Source organism: Euprymna scolopes, chromosome 21 (assembly GCF_053919585.1).
Source record: "Euprymna scolopes isolate OS-2025 chromosome 21, ASM5391958v1, whole genome shotgun sequence".
In the NCBI taxonomy this organism is placed as follows: domain Eukaryota; kingdom Metazoa; phylum Mollusca; class Cephalopoda; order Sepiida; family Sepiolidae; genus Euprymna; species Euprymna scolopes.
Window position 1 is genome coordinate 74,003,799 of NC_136502.1, and position 15,756 is coordinate 74,019,554.

The window sequence follows — 15,756 nt, forward strand, 5'->3', positions numbered from 1 at the left end:
ATACTGTTTTATTTAGATACCCAAGAATACAACACAAGAATTATAGGACATGAGCAGCATAAGTGATTAATAACAGATGTGGGTTAAATCCATGGGTAAAAACCAATTTTTAAAGATTAAAAACATAATTTATATACTTAAGTTGTTAAATAAGCCATCGTAGCACGTTCTGGATCTGTCTGATTAAATTAATTATTAAATCATAGACGCCTTCTAGTAATCAATGAACCGAAAATATCAAACGGTCTGAATTATCTCCCTTTAGCTGTTATAGGAAATAAAAATCGACCCAGTTTCCAACAGAATTAACTAGTAGCAATTAACAATATAACTGGATTATCTCCCTTCATAATTATCTTTAGAAACGATATAAAAACATATTCAAGTAGAATGACAATAAATTTTAAAACATTAAATAATAATAAATAGATTAGAATACCCCGCCCAAAATGTTGTACAAGGTTTTATATAATACAACCTTTTTATTTATTCATATATTCAATTAAACTTTAAAGCTAAAATGGTCTTAAATCTAAGTACTATAATAACGATAATCTGTAAACATTACTTGCCACTGATACGAAACTAAAATTAACCGTAACGCTATTGCAAGGTTGTTACGGCCATACTATAAATAGAGAAGTAAAAATTAAAAAACTCTTTTTATAAAAAATTAATTATTGGGAAATAAAGAAACAGCGAGATCTAATTTAGGAACTCAACGAATGAAATATATAAAAACATTTTTTAAATAGCTTAGGGTTTTCTGTGAAAACTTCTCATGACCCTGTTCTTAAATAAAGATACGAAAAGTAGGCGATATATTAATATTTAAATGGGCTTTTCCGTAGCTACAGCAAAGGTAAATGTTTCTCACATGCTTTTCCCGTTAAGGGAATTTTTCATTGTTTCTTTCTCTTTAAAAATGCTCTATTGTCAAAAATGTGTTTATTCATAAAGTCTGAAGAAATGCTGGTTTTGGAAAATTTTTCAAACGATATAATGTTTGAAATTGTTCGACTGAACTATTGTAATGTAAAATGAAATACACTTTTTGTTGCCATCAACACCATGTTTGAAGTCTTGATTTTGCTTTCACAGTATATTAATGCTCAATTATGAAATATGATAATTTTGTAGCTTACTCCTTAAGTGAACTCTTTTTGGCTTAAAACTCATTGGTATATGAAAATTTACTGAATTACACGAACTCAGTATATTATGAATAAGTATATATATATATATATATATATATATATATATATATATATATATATATATATATATATATATATATATATATATATATATATAGTGATGATCATATTTATTGGCACGGTAAAATAAAAGTTAAATTTTGTCTAATAAATTCTAAAAAAGGGATTAAATTAAAGAAAATAACAAAGTATATTATGTATTTTTAACTGGCCTTTCCGATGCAGCAATCGGATTTTAGAAAAAATAAATAACAAAGGAACAACAAACATAATTGCAAAAAACCCTTGTTCAAAATTATTGGCACGATTTATTTAATAATCAATTGTATAGCCTTTGGCCTTGATTACCTTCCTCAGTCGCTTTTCATAGTTTACAACCAAGTTGTTGCACTCTTCAGTAGTAATTTTAGCCCACTCTTCCTGACAATAATCCTCCAATTGAATAAGATTCTTAGGCTTCCTTTGCATTACCCTCAATTTTAATGTTCTCCATAAATTTTCAATTGGATTAAGGGCTGGGCTTTGTGATGGCCACTCCAAAACATTAATATGATTGTTCTCAAGCCATTTCTTAGTCAGTTTAGCCGAATGCTTTGGGTCATTATCTTGCATGAACCACCAACGACGACCAAGTGAGAACTCTTTAGCAGAGTCTTTCAGGTTTTCATCCAATATTTTAACATAATCTTCCTTTTTTATGCTACCTGTGACCTTAACAAGTCGCCCTGGTCCAGAGGCAGCAAAGGATCCCCAAAACATCAAACTGCCTCCACCGTGCTTCACTGTGGGTATGGTGTTCTTAGGCAGGAAAGCTTCGCCAGATTTTCTGTAAATATAAGACACTTTATTATGGCCAAATAACTCTATTTTCGTTTCGTCAGTCCATAGAACACGTTTCCAGAATGCAACATCTTTATCAATATGACGTTTTGCAAAGGCTAGCCTTGCTTTCAGGTGCATAGGCTTCAATAAGGGAGTCTTTCTCGGACGACATGCTTTTAAACCAGCTCTCTTCAAAACTCTACCAACTGTATGTCGAGATACATTCACTCCAGAGGTGCTCTGTTCATCAACAATCTCCCCAACAGAGATCCTTGGGTTTTGTTTTACTTGTCGAACAATTTTCCGTTCATCTCTTGGGGAAAGAATCCTTTTTCTCCCTCTACCCTCTAAACTCATAACGTGGCCTTGCGATTTGAACTTGTTTATAATGGCTCTAACAGTGGATTTGGGAAGGTTTAGCTTCTTTGAAATCTTATCATAGCCCTCCCCATTGGTATGGCATGCTACAACAAGCTTCCTGACGTCTTCGCTGTGTTCCTTAGTTTTAACCATGGCGATTGAAAATTATGATTTAGTCACTTATAATAGTTTAAATAAATCGCTATCTAAAAATTATCTGAAAAAAATTATTCACTGAATTAGCGTTAAACAAGCATAATATGGCTATAAAAAAGTTCAGAAAGCACGTAAACCGGAAATTGATTGATATTATACTGATACTAAAAGAAAAACAAAGCCGTGCCAATAATTTTGAACAAGGGTTTTTTGCAATTATGTTTGTTGTTCCTTTGTTATTTATTTTTTCTAAAATCCGATTGCTGCATCGGAAAGGCCAGTTAAAAATACATAATATACTTTGTTATTTTCTTTAATTTAATCCCTTTTTTAGAATTTATTAGACAAAATTTAACTTTTATTTTACCGTGCCAATAAATATGATCATCACTGTATATATATATATATATATATATATATATATATATATATATATATATATATATATATATATATATATAGCAAAAATGGTAATTAGTAAAAACCTGAAGAAAGTACTCAATACTATTACAGAGCAAATATGTTTATTTTAACGGTAATCAAAAATTAAAACACACACTCATATATATATATATATATATATATATATATATATATATATATATATATATATATATATATATGTATATATATATATAACATTTACTTCGATAACGGACATTTATATATATATATATGTAATCTAACACGAAAACAAAATCAAGCACTTAAAAAAATTCGACACAATAACAACTTAGTTATAAAGGAAGCAGACAAAGGTAGTGCAGTAGTTATAATGAATAAGAATTTCTATAAAACAAAAATTTTAAAATCACTAGGGAATGAAAATTATTACAAACCAATTAGCTCTAACATAGACGACACAACCATATCTAAAATAACAAAACTCTGCACAACATACAATAGTACATTAACTAAAAAAGAAAAAGACTTTCTTACAAACTTCACAACAAAAACAAACATCTATGGGCAACCCAAAATACACAAATCTAACCAGGTAAGACATGCTATCAACATACAAAAGCACCCCAAACCCCAACGACCTCACATTCAGACCCATAGTAGCAGGACCATCATGCCCAACAAGCAGACTTAGCAACCTAATAGTTATACTATTACAGCCCTTCACCAATCTAGTCAGAAGTTTTGTAAGAGATGACGCACACTTCATTAGCTCTCTACCACAAACAGTATACAATGGGACAATACTAGCCACATTCGATATTAGCAGCCTATATAGCAATATCCCACACAACCTAGGAATCTCATATTGGATTGACAAACATACACAGACTTTACACCCCAGATTCAATAAACAATTTGTGATTGATAGCATCGACATAATCCTCAATAACAACTCCTTCCAATTCAATAATGACAACTACATCCAAATACTAGGCACAGCAATGGGCACTAAAATGGCATCGACATATGCCACCCTTACACTCGCCTTCCTAGAAGAGACCCTTTATGAAAGGATAGAGCAAAAGTACGGGCACAATATAAAAACACTCTTCATAAAATCTTGGAAAAGATACCTAGACGACTGCTTTATCCTCTGCAGAACCACATGGGGGATATCAGAGAACTCCACACTTTGCTACAAAATCTACACCCAAAAATAAACTTCACACTAGAACAAAGCCCCACAGAACTACCTTTCCTAGACATCCTAGTAACAATAAAAAACAACAACATAATCACAGACATCTACCACAAACCCACAGGCACTCAACAATACCTCCACTTCAAAAGCCACCATCCTAAAAACTGTCTAAAATCAATACCCTACTCCCTAGCACATAGAGTCTGCACCATAGTAACAGACAGACACCTCCATTTGACTAGACTGAATGAGCTACAAATAACACTGCGGAAAAGAGGACATCAACTAATACAGAAAGGTATTGAACTGGCTGAAAAAATTCCAATAGACCAACTAAGAATCCCAAAAGAACACAACAAAGAACAAATTTTAGCATACGTCTCTACACACAACACAAACAACCCAGAACTATTTACACAGATAACAAAAAACCTTACCCTCCTCAATCAGAACGACAAACTAAACAACATACTTAAAACAACAAAAATAATAAAAAGCAAACGCCAACCCAAAAACTTAAAACACATCCTAACTTCCTCAAAACTCGTTCCACACACTACAAAAGGGGTTACAAAATGCAACAAACCGCGATGTGGAGTATGTGACATAATAATAGAAGGAAAACATACACATTCAAAAACCCAACACAAACATTCAAAATAAAAAAGGATCTAAATTGCACCTCCAGAAATTAGTATATCCACTAAGATGCACAGCATGCAACAAATCCTACATAGGCTCCACCAAAAATTTCAGCAATAGAGTGGCCTTACATGAGAGCAACATCAAAATTGCAGATAACAGACACCTCTATGTTTCAAAACACGTATACACATGCAGTGGAAACAGCTTCAAAATAATGCCAATCTTCCAAACAGACAATTATTTTTATTTACTTACACAGGAAAAAAACTTCATCACAAGATTCACTCCTGAACTAAACAGAGCCTAATATCAACACACAAAAACATGAAATGCAAGGCACAGTCGCATGCACATCCATATACATATACACACCCACACATAAATCAGAACTGACACATTAAAACACACACACACGCGCGCATACAACCACACACAGACATAACACCCCTATCTCTAATACAACACACTGAACAATACCAACCCTACTTAACCTCGAAGCGAACAACACTAGGAAACACCTAGAACCATAGTATAATATCTGTTCCAACACCTCGCTCCCCCCTCAGTCAGTGGAGGAGAAATCTCTCATGACTGAGACAACTATCATCACTTCTATCATCCCCCTCCCATACCTATACCCCTCCAATTGGCCCCTCCCCTCTGGGGAACGAGATCTTCCCCACACTAGGAACCGATCCTGGGTCTGGCCATACCCACATGGGGAGACAAATAAATAGAAACATTAAAAAATCCCCTATACATATTTTTAAATACACCCCTCTATCTAAACAAACATAATATAAAGAATACCCGAACAGTCTAAGACTGAAACGAAAAATCACAATACTAAAATCTAAGAATCCAAAAAATAAATATCAAAATAGAATAAAAGCACCCCTACCCTTATTTCAGAAGAGCTGGTTCTCCCCCACTCTTCACACATACACATTAGTAACGACTTTGGATCACAGTCACCTTCCTAGGGAAGCAAATAACTTCATAATACTATAAAACAGTACACACATTTTCAAACCAATAAAAGAAAACACACACACACACACGCGCGCGCACACACACACACATACACACATCCTATCCTAAAGGAAAAGAAAAAACACAAGCAGAAAGAGAGAGTGAGAGAGAGAAACACAACAAAGGGGTGACCACAACCCAATAAAAGAGTAATAAAAATTGAACATTCCAATAAATATTAGACACTTCCACGTTTCCACCTCTTGGAAACACTTCAAATGAACTACGAAAATGCTATTTTTACATCTCCAACACATTTTGAAAATAATTTCTGAAGCGAACGCTTCACAGAACGTCTGAAACGCGTTAAAAACGATTTCAATGATTTAAAAACATTATTACAATGATCTAAACATAATTCTCAATGAAAAACCAAGACACGGAATAATAAAATAATGTTAAAAAATACACATTGTTGGTGACTACTCCCTTATTTAAATATATATATATATATATATATATATATATATAAATGTCCGTTATCGAAGTAAATGTTATACCTAGTTTACATACCATGTGCTTCTAATCTGTGAGCTACTGATGTAATAAGAATTGGCGCCAAAACAAAGGAAAGTTGGAGAAAATGCTTGAGAATGAGGAAAGCCATTCTATTTCTCTACACATTTTATACTTTTATATAATCTTTTATATGTTAGTAAATATAAGTATACACAATGGTTGGAGTGCGATTTGTTTAACCTTTACAAACTCACTCTTTCTTGGATTTAATGAAACATCAGAGAAATACCAGCTTGAATTAATTGGGCCTCAGTCGGATTCTACTTTGAAGATGTTGACATGGTTACAGATTTCTAAATATGTCAGACCAGTAATACTCAAATCAGGTTATGCGTGGGCGTTACACGTCCGGAAAATAGGGAATGGAGGCAAATGAGAATGGTAAAAAATAGAGTCTAACGTCAGTAGTGATTCGCAAGCAAGCCGATGTTAGCTTGGCTCACATGCGAATATCTTCGTGTCATTAATAATATACAAGAGTACAAAAGAGAAGAGAGTGCCATTTTCTGGCCTCCGGGTTTGGATCAAATCTTGGAAAGACACATTTCACTCTCAAGCTCCACCCCTACTTCATTTTCTCCCACTTACAGATCGAACTGAATATTTTCTGTTTTAAACACATCTGGAAAACAGTGGGCTGTATATTCTTTAGAAAAAGGCTACAAAGATTCTGATTAACCATTTTTTTGTCTCACTCTCCACTTCCAACGCATATATATATATATATATATATATATATATATATATATATATATATATACTCCTATGAATTCGTTTTTCTTTTGTGTGTATTGATATTCATATTAAAAACCCTCTTTTCTCTTTATTTACAAAGAAAATACAATTTTCTTATATATGGGGTGTGGAATTGCATTCACTAGAAAAAGACCTAGCTAATTTGCATATTCTTTTAAACATTCATTTAAATTAATTCCCTATTAGTTTTTTCGGTTTTCTTATGGGATGATCATCTTAAGTTAACTATTACGTGTGATTATATTCATGCAGATATTCTACATGATTTACATTTGCATAAAAAGTTTACAGTAAACATAAAATTGTTTCGATATATATTTATGTATACATATATATTTTTGTTTACTGTATCTATTATATCTATAAAAAGTAAACGTGTCTGTGTGTGTGTGTGTCTGTGTGTGTGTGTGTACATATCCCTACGCACTATCTCTGTCAATTTTAAGTCTACAGACTCGAAATTTTATATACAGGGTTGTGAGATTTGGGAAAATCATTGTGATCGGTTTTCGGTCAGAAATTTGGCTGTTAAGGGGTCAAATTTCAACGATTTAACCTTTGAGAACTCTACTACAATCCTCCGAAAATTTTGGGTCCAAACACTTGAAATTTTAGATATAGGTTCCTTGGACATTCGTCCGACAATTTTGGGTCTAAACACTTGAAATTTTAGATATAAGTTCCTTGGACATGGATCTAACTTAATAACATAATTTGAGCCCAAAACAATAAATGTTAAAGGGACATAATAGGAGTCAAAATTTAAAAAAATTGACCTCTGCGGTCTCTACTAAATTACTAAAGGCAATTTCTGGTCTAAACATTTGGAATTTTACATAAAGGGTATTCAAAGATAGGGCAAGCGTTTTAATCGGTTTGGGCCAAAAATTTGAGCTACCAATATATAAATCTACGTATGTATGTTTGCATATCTGCCTAAAACTTTCGACAGAGACGATGGATTTTCACAAGGTCAGATTCGTTTTGAAGCTCGACCCTTCAGACGACAAATACCAAAAAATTGACTAAAAACATTAATTTCTCCACCCTCAACAGGGCAGTTTTCTACAGGGAGGAGTTGCTTTTTTCGCCGATATTTTCGAAAGTCGTCCCCTCTTTTCGATTGTCTAGCCTTAATTTTAACCTACGTCACTTCCGGTTTGGCGGTGGTCGTAACAGCAAAGACGTGATGTTTTTTTAACATTCTTTTTCTCCTTCGCGGTACGCGTTTGAGCCTGCCTTCCTACTACCACCACTTTCTTTTTTATGCTCAACACACACCCCCAAACACCTGGGCACCGCCGGGCACCCATGCTAGTATATCAATTAATGTGAACGTGTCTGTGTATCTGTGTGTCTGTCTGTGTGTGTACACTCCCCTATGCAATAGCTCTGTGAATTTTCAGTCTACAGACCCGAAATTTGATATACAGGGTACTGAGATTTAAAAAAATATTTGTAATCCGTTTTTGGCCAGAAATTTGCCTGTTAAGGGATCAAAGTTTAACGTTTTGACTTTTGAGAACTCACCAAACACCTCTGAAAAATTTAAGTCTAAACACTTGAAATTTTAGATATAGGTGCCTCCCTCGGACATGGATCTAACTTAATAATTTGATTTGAGCCCAAAACAGTAAATTTTAAGGGGTCATAATAGCGGTCAAAGTTAAAAAAAATTGACCATTTTTTTTTATTTTGCTCAACATACACCTCCAAACACCCGGGCAACGCCGGACTGAAATGCCAGTATATCTATAAAAGTAAACGTATCTGTGTGTCTGTCTGTGTGTGTGTGTGTACATCTCCCTACACAATAACTTTGTCAATTTTAAGTCTACAGATTTGAAATTTGATATCCGGGGTGCTAAGATCTGGGAAAATCTTTGTGACCGTTTTCGGCCAGAAATTTGGCTGTTAAGGGGCCAAAGTTCAACGTTTTGATTTTTGAGAACTCTACCAAACTCCTCCGATAAATTTGGGTCTAAAAGCTTGAAATTTTAAATAGAGGTTCCTTGGATATGGATATAACTTAAATTGATTTGAGCCCCAAAGAATAAATTTTAAGGGGTCATAATAGGGGTCAAAGTTTAAAAAAAATTGACCTCTGCGGTCTCTACCAAATTACTCAGACAATTTCTGGTCTAAACATTTGAAATTTTACATAAAGGGTATTCAGAGATAGGACAAGCTTTTTAATCGGTTTGGGTCGAAAATGTTTAGTTACCAACATATAAATGTATGTATGTATGTTTGTATGTCTGCCTAAAACTTTCGACACACGCAATGGATTTTACCAAGATCAGTATCGTTTTAAAGTTCGACTTTTTATACGACAAATATCGAAAAATTAGCTAAAACATTAATATCTTCACCTTCAACTAGGCACTTTGCTACGGGGGGGGGGGGTCGCTTCTTTTCGCCGATATTTTTGAAAGATATCCTCTCCTTTCGATTGTCTAGCCTTAATATAAACCTAAGTCACTTCCGGTTTGGCGGTAGTCGTAACTGCAAAGACATCAGGATTTTTTTCCTGTTCTTTTCCTCCTTCACGGTACGGGTTCGAGCCTGCCTTCCTACTACCACTTTTTTTTTGCTCAACATATACATCCAAACACCTGTTGTATATTGGTTTATATTCGAGGAGATGATATATTAAAACGTGTCATGTGTTATCTAGTGGATGTAAGACATTGTTCTTTTAACAGACAGATAATAAACGTATAAATCGTATGTATGTTGTTTAGCTAGGAGGACATGATATTGACGTGTAAACCGAGTCATGTTGTATCAGACTTATCACACGGGATATTTTTACAGATCATATATAAGAAGAATAATATATGCTTCATACCTTTTTCTTGAAGAGTTCTTTTAACTTCGTGCTGCTCCGTGACGAACCATGAAGCGATCAGCACCATATAATTGAGACAACTGTTCTTATTTGTGAAACCATTAAAACAACTCTTTATATTTTTGTAATATAAATGTATTACAGTTGTCTCAAATGGTTTTCACAGAATCTGCAGTTACTCTACATTTTCTGTTCATACAGCACGCTCGCAGCTGTCTGTCCACCCTTGTCTAGACTGTATCTGTATACAATAACAATAACAATACAATAACAATAATAATAATGTTTTGACTATTGCTCCCGCTTGCCACAGTTAACAGATACTACGCTCTGATCACAGCCTAAAGGGTCATAACATTACACACCTGGGCAACGCCGGTCTGAAATGCTAGTATATCTATAAAAGTGAACGTGTCTGTGTATCTGTGTGTCTGTGTGTGTGTGCCCGTGTGTCTGTCTTTGTGTGTACATTTCCCTACACAATAACTCTCAATTTTAAGTCTACAGACTCGAAATTTGAGATACAGGGTACTGAGATTTGGGAAAAGCTTTGTAATTCGTTTTCGGCCAGAAATTTGGCTGTTAAGGGGTTAAAGTTCAGCGATTCGAGCTTTGAAAACTCTACCAAACTTCTCCGCCAATTTTTGGTATAAACACTTAAAATTTTAGATATAGGTTCCTTGGACATGGATCTAACTTAATAACTTGATTTGAGCCCCAAAGAATAAATGTTAAGGGTCATAATAGGGGTCAAAGTTAAAAAAAAAATTGACCTCTGCGGTCTCTACCAAATTACTCAGACAATTTCTGGTCTAAACATTTAAAATTTTACATAAAGTGTAGTCAGAGATAGGGCAAGATTTTTAATCAGTTTGGGTCGAAAATTTTTAGTTACCAATATATAAATGTACGTATGCATGTATGTTTGCATGTCTGCCCAACACTTTTGACAGAGGGACGGATTTTACCAAGATTAGTATCGTTTCTAAGTTTGACCTTTCAGACGACAAATATCGAAAAATTAGCTAAAAACATTAATATCTTCCCCTTCAAATGGACACTTTTCAATAGGTGGGGTGGGGGGGTCGCTTTTTTCGCCGATATTTTTGAAAGTCATCCTCTCCTTTTGATTGTCTAGCCATAATTTATGGTTTTCCCCGTTCTTTTCCGCCTTCGCGTTACGGGTTCGAGCCTGCCTTCCTACTACTACTACTTTTTTTTTTTTTTTGCTCAACATACACATCCAAACACCTGGGCAATTCCGGGCTAAAATGCTAGTATATCTATCTATATATATCTATAAAAGTGAACGTGTCTGTGTGTGTGTGTGTCTGTGTGTGTGTACATTACCCTACGCAATAACTTTGTAAATTTTTAGTCTACAGACTCGAAATTTGAGATATAGGGTACTGAGATTTGGGAAAATCTTTGTGATCGGTTTTCAGCCAGAAATTTGGCTGTTAAGAGGTCAAAGTTCAACGATTTAACCTTTGAGAACTCTACCAAATCCTCCGCCAATTTTGGGCCTAAACTCTTGAAATTTTAGATATGGGTTGCTTGGACATGGATCTAACTTAATAACTGAATTTGAGCCCAAACAATAAATGTTAAGGGATCATAATAGGGGTCCAAGTTTAAAAGATTGACCGCTTCTTTTTTGTTTTTTTGCTCAACATACACCTCCAAACACCCGGGCAACGCCAAGCTTAAATGCTAGTCTATATGTCTATAAAAGTGAACGTGTCTCTGTGTCTGTGTGTATGTCTGTCTGTCTTTCTGTGTACATTTTCCTTCGCAATAACTCTGTTAATTTTCCGTCTACAGACTCGAAATTTGATATACAGGGTACTGAGATTTGGGAAAATCTATGTGAATTGTTTTCGGCCAGAAATTTAGCTGTTAAGGAGTCAACGTTCAACGATTTGACCTTTGAGAACTCCTCCGACAATTTTGAGTCTAAACACTTTACATTTTAGGTATAGGTGCCTTGGACATGGATCTAACTTTATAACTTAATTAGAGCCCAAAACAATAAATGTTAAGGGGTCATAATAGGGGTCAAATTTTTTAAAAATTGACGTTTTTTTTTTCGTTGTTTTTATTTTTTATTTTTGCTAAGCATACACCTCCAAACACCCGGGCAAAGTTAAAATCATTGACCACTTTTTTTTTCTTTTTGCTCAACATACACCTCCAAACACCAATACTCATAAATGAAATGCTAGTATATATATATATATATATATATATATATATATATATATATATATATATATATATATATATATATGTAAACTGTTACATATATAATCATTATACATATACATAGACAAATAGATAGAGAGAAGGAGAGAGCTTTATTTTAAAACTTTTATTGAAAAATTCAGTTAGCTGACATTTATTTAATGTAGCCACCTTCAGCCGCAATCAGGGTCGTCAGTGGCCACCTGATTGCACCAGAGTATCATCACACCCTTCAGCACATCCAGGTACACCTTGGTATTGACTTTCAAGCCAACTTCGAAGATGTGAGGTGGCATGATGTAGCCCTCACTTGGAACCACGAGTTTTAAGAAAGCGAAACGATAATATTATGTCAGAGAAATTACAACATATATCTATAATATATATATATATATATATACCAAGTTAAAAGTATTCAAGAGAGAAAACTTGTACTTAACGAGGTTATAAGGAGTGCTTAATAAGAAGAGCAAGCCATTTTTTTTTTTATTGATATAGACCAATTTACATAGTCGCGACATGCTAAGGTTTTGGACAGATGGTCGTTAAGATCACAAGTCCTCGTTAGGCGACTTAATAATGTTTTTCTTCCACTGAGAAACTATTTGTTTAAAGCTGAAAGTAAAACTATAGCATTCAAAGCTGGTGATGTTAACTCTGTACCAACGTGAGGCACATATGATTAAAAATGAGCCTTATGTATTAGATTTTTAATCAGTTCATATATGTGTCACGTTGGTACAGTGGTAACGTCATCCAGCTTTGAACAGTACAGTTTCGATTCTTGCTGATGGCACTCAAATACGTCTTTTTTACTTTTGAAATCATGACTGTATATTAATATATATGAAATCTGGACAAATTAAAATATCATATTCATGCATATTTTACGATTGGGCAAAGCTAGTGTGTGTGTGTATATATACAGGGTGGCCGAAAAGTCCCAGGACACTCTATTTTTAATATTTTAATGCTGTTAAATATGATTGATTTCAATATTCTAATGTTGTTAAAACAATTTCATTTATTTTTTCAGGTTATGACTGACATCAGTGTATTTACTGTTGAGGAGCGCTTAATTGCTGCTGTTTGGGTTCACGACCGCATTAGGAATGACATGACTATGGAAGATGTTCGAAGTGCTTTCACAGAAAGATTTGGAAAGCCCGCGCCATCAAGAAGTGATCTGTATCTGTGGGAGAAGAAAGTTTTTGAAACAGGTAGCGTTCTGGATCAGGCAAGAAGTGGCAGGCCTGAAACACGAAAGGAAACGTGTGCTGCTGTTCAAGATTCACTGCAACAGTCTCCCAAGAAATCCACCAGAAAACGTTCTGCTGAACTTGGAATACCAAGGGCTACCATGATGGATCATATGAAAAAGGACTTGAATGTCAAAGCTTATAAGCCCATGTCGGTAAATCAGTTGTCAGATGAAGATATGGATCGAAGAAAAGAATTCTGAGAGAAATTTTTAAAACGCTTTCCTGATGGTCCAAGAAATCACAGAAAGATAATATTCAGCGATGAATGCGCCATTTATAAAAGTTCTAAAAGTCGAAACATATATTTCTGGGCTAAAGAAAACCCCTTTTACAAAGAAGAAGTTGAAAATAATCCTCCACATGTCATGATTTGGGCTGCATTGACATCTGAACATTTGATTGGTCCTTATTTCTTTGATGGCAATGTCAACCAGGAATCATATGCCAACATGATTAGAAACTGGTTCATTCCCAAGTTAATAGAACTTGGTATTAAGGATCGTGTATGGCCACAGCAAGATGGTGCACCCGCACATTATTCACTTCCTGTGAGAGCACTGCTAAATGCAGAGTTTTCTGATCGATGGATTGGGCGCGGATCAAATTCTTTTGCTTGGCCACCACGAAGCCCCGACTTGACCACTCCAGACAACTCATTATGGGGTTTAATTAAAGGTCAAGTTTCTGGTATTAGATACGAAACCATTGATCAGCGAAAGCATGCGATTATTGCAGCTTTTGCTAGCGTATCAAGGAATTCTCTAAAAAAATGGCACAAAGAACCTGGAGGCGAATGGAATTGTGCAAGAACAACGAGGGCCAACATACTGATCCCCTAGACCACTAAATTACTCTAGTTGTTTTCTGCTTTGTTTCTAATAAAGTTCTCTTTTTTTTGTTGAATATATATGTTTTCTGTGTGTTTCATTAAAAAATACTGTGTTTTATTAAAAATACATGTATAGTGTCCTGGGACTTTTCGGCCACTCTGTATATATATATATATATATATATATATATATATATATATATATATATATATATATATATATATATGTAAAACACCCTCTACTATAAAATATTTGAGTATCCACATTTTATCTCCCTTAAATTAAATGTTTTTATATATATACATTATCTTCCCTCTCATTAGTCTCCTCGTTTATTTTGTTGCACCTCCTACTAGACCAGCGGCCATCGCTTACATAGCGTTATGCCCTCTAACTTAATTATAATTTATTTTGACACTCTTTTAGTTTTATTTCTTATTTATTCTCTATATTTTAAGGGTCTTTAACATTGCATTATTTTATTATTGTTATTATAGTTATTAACATTATTATTACTACTCCTTATTTTTTATTTATAATATTATCATTACTATAATTGTTGTACATTATTTTCCTGACAGTATATTGCTTTTTATTTTTTATGCTTTTACTCTCATTTCGAATCATATCTTCTGCCTTTACTAGACTATATCCTACCCGTACCAAACTTGCCCGATTATCCCGTTGCCATATAGCACCATCTTAACACTATTAATTAACCTATTTCACCTCTCGTCTGCAAATTTTGTTTCTTATTTTCTATTTTACTTCACTTTATTTTTTTAATTTTTATCTTCTATTTTTATTTTCTCACATTTTACTTTTTTTCTTTGTCTTTTATTCTTTATTTTAATTTGTATAGCTCAGCATAATTAACTTTCATTGCACTCTAATTAATTAATCTATTAATTAATTAATTAATTAATTAACTATAATTTTCTCCTATGCCGTATAATACCTACTCCCAAAAGTGTACTCCATACCATTAAAACCCCATTCTAGCATATTAAAGTATTATAATTATCTAACAATCCCCTGCATAACACTCTGTCACTCCTCTTATGTATACCCCTATACAAAATCCCCCAATTTCCTATTGCGAAATGTCATGGCTTAAAGAGGTTTCCCTATTTCGAAATATTGTAGTCCCTTTTGAACTGCTAGCATAATAAAATTTAATTGTAATTTTTTATCCCTTTGTTATTTTAACTTATTCTATAAACTTAGTTTGTGTTTTTAAAGGTATTTATTTATTTTTAACCACATTACCAAACTTCCATTTTTATCTGAATTCATTTTAACTGGCTAGTCTACTCCCCATGTTATACAATGAAATACGATAATGAAATTTTTTAAGGGGGACTGGCATTAAAAAAAAAAGGCTTTAAATCTATTTAAAATTTTAACCATCCCTTAATCTGCCTTTAAAATCGATATTACTAAAAAATTAATTTAT

The 15,756-nt window shown here is 33.8% G+C and overlaps 1 protein-coding gene across 1 annotated transcript in view; it reads left to right on the forward strand.

Moving 5' to 3' along the window:
* The window catches only part of LOC145243014 (uncharacterized), a 42,599-nt gene extending 28,920 nt beyond the window's left edge, over positions 1 to 13,679 (forward strand). The window contains exon 2 of the mRNA XM_080106130.1: positions 13,245 to 13,679. Within this exon, the coding sequence (XP_079962256.1) occupies positions 13,245 to 13,670 (426 nt within the window). The 3' untranslated portion in view covers positions 13,671 to 13,679. The remainder of the gene's footprint in view (positions 1 to 13,244) is intronic.
* The last annotated feature ends 2,077 nt before the right edge of the window (positions 13,680 to 15,756 follow it).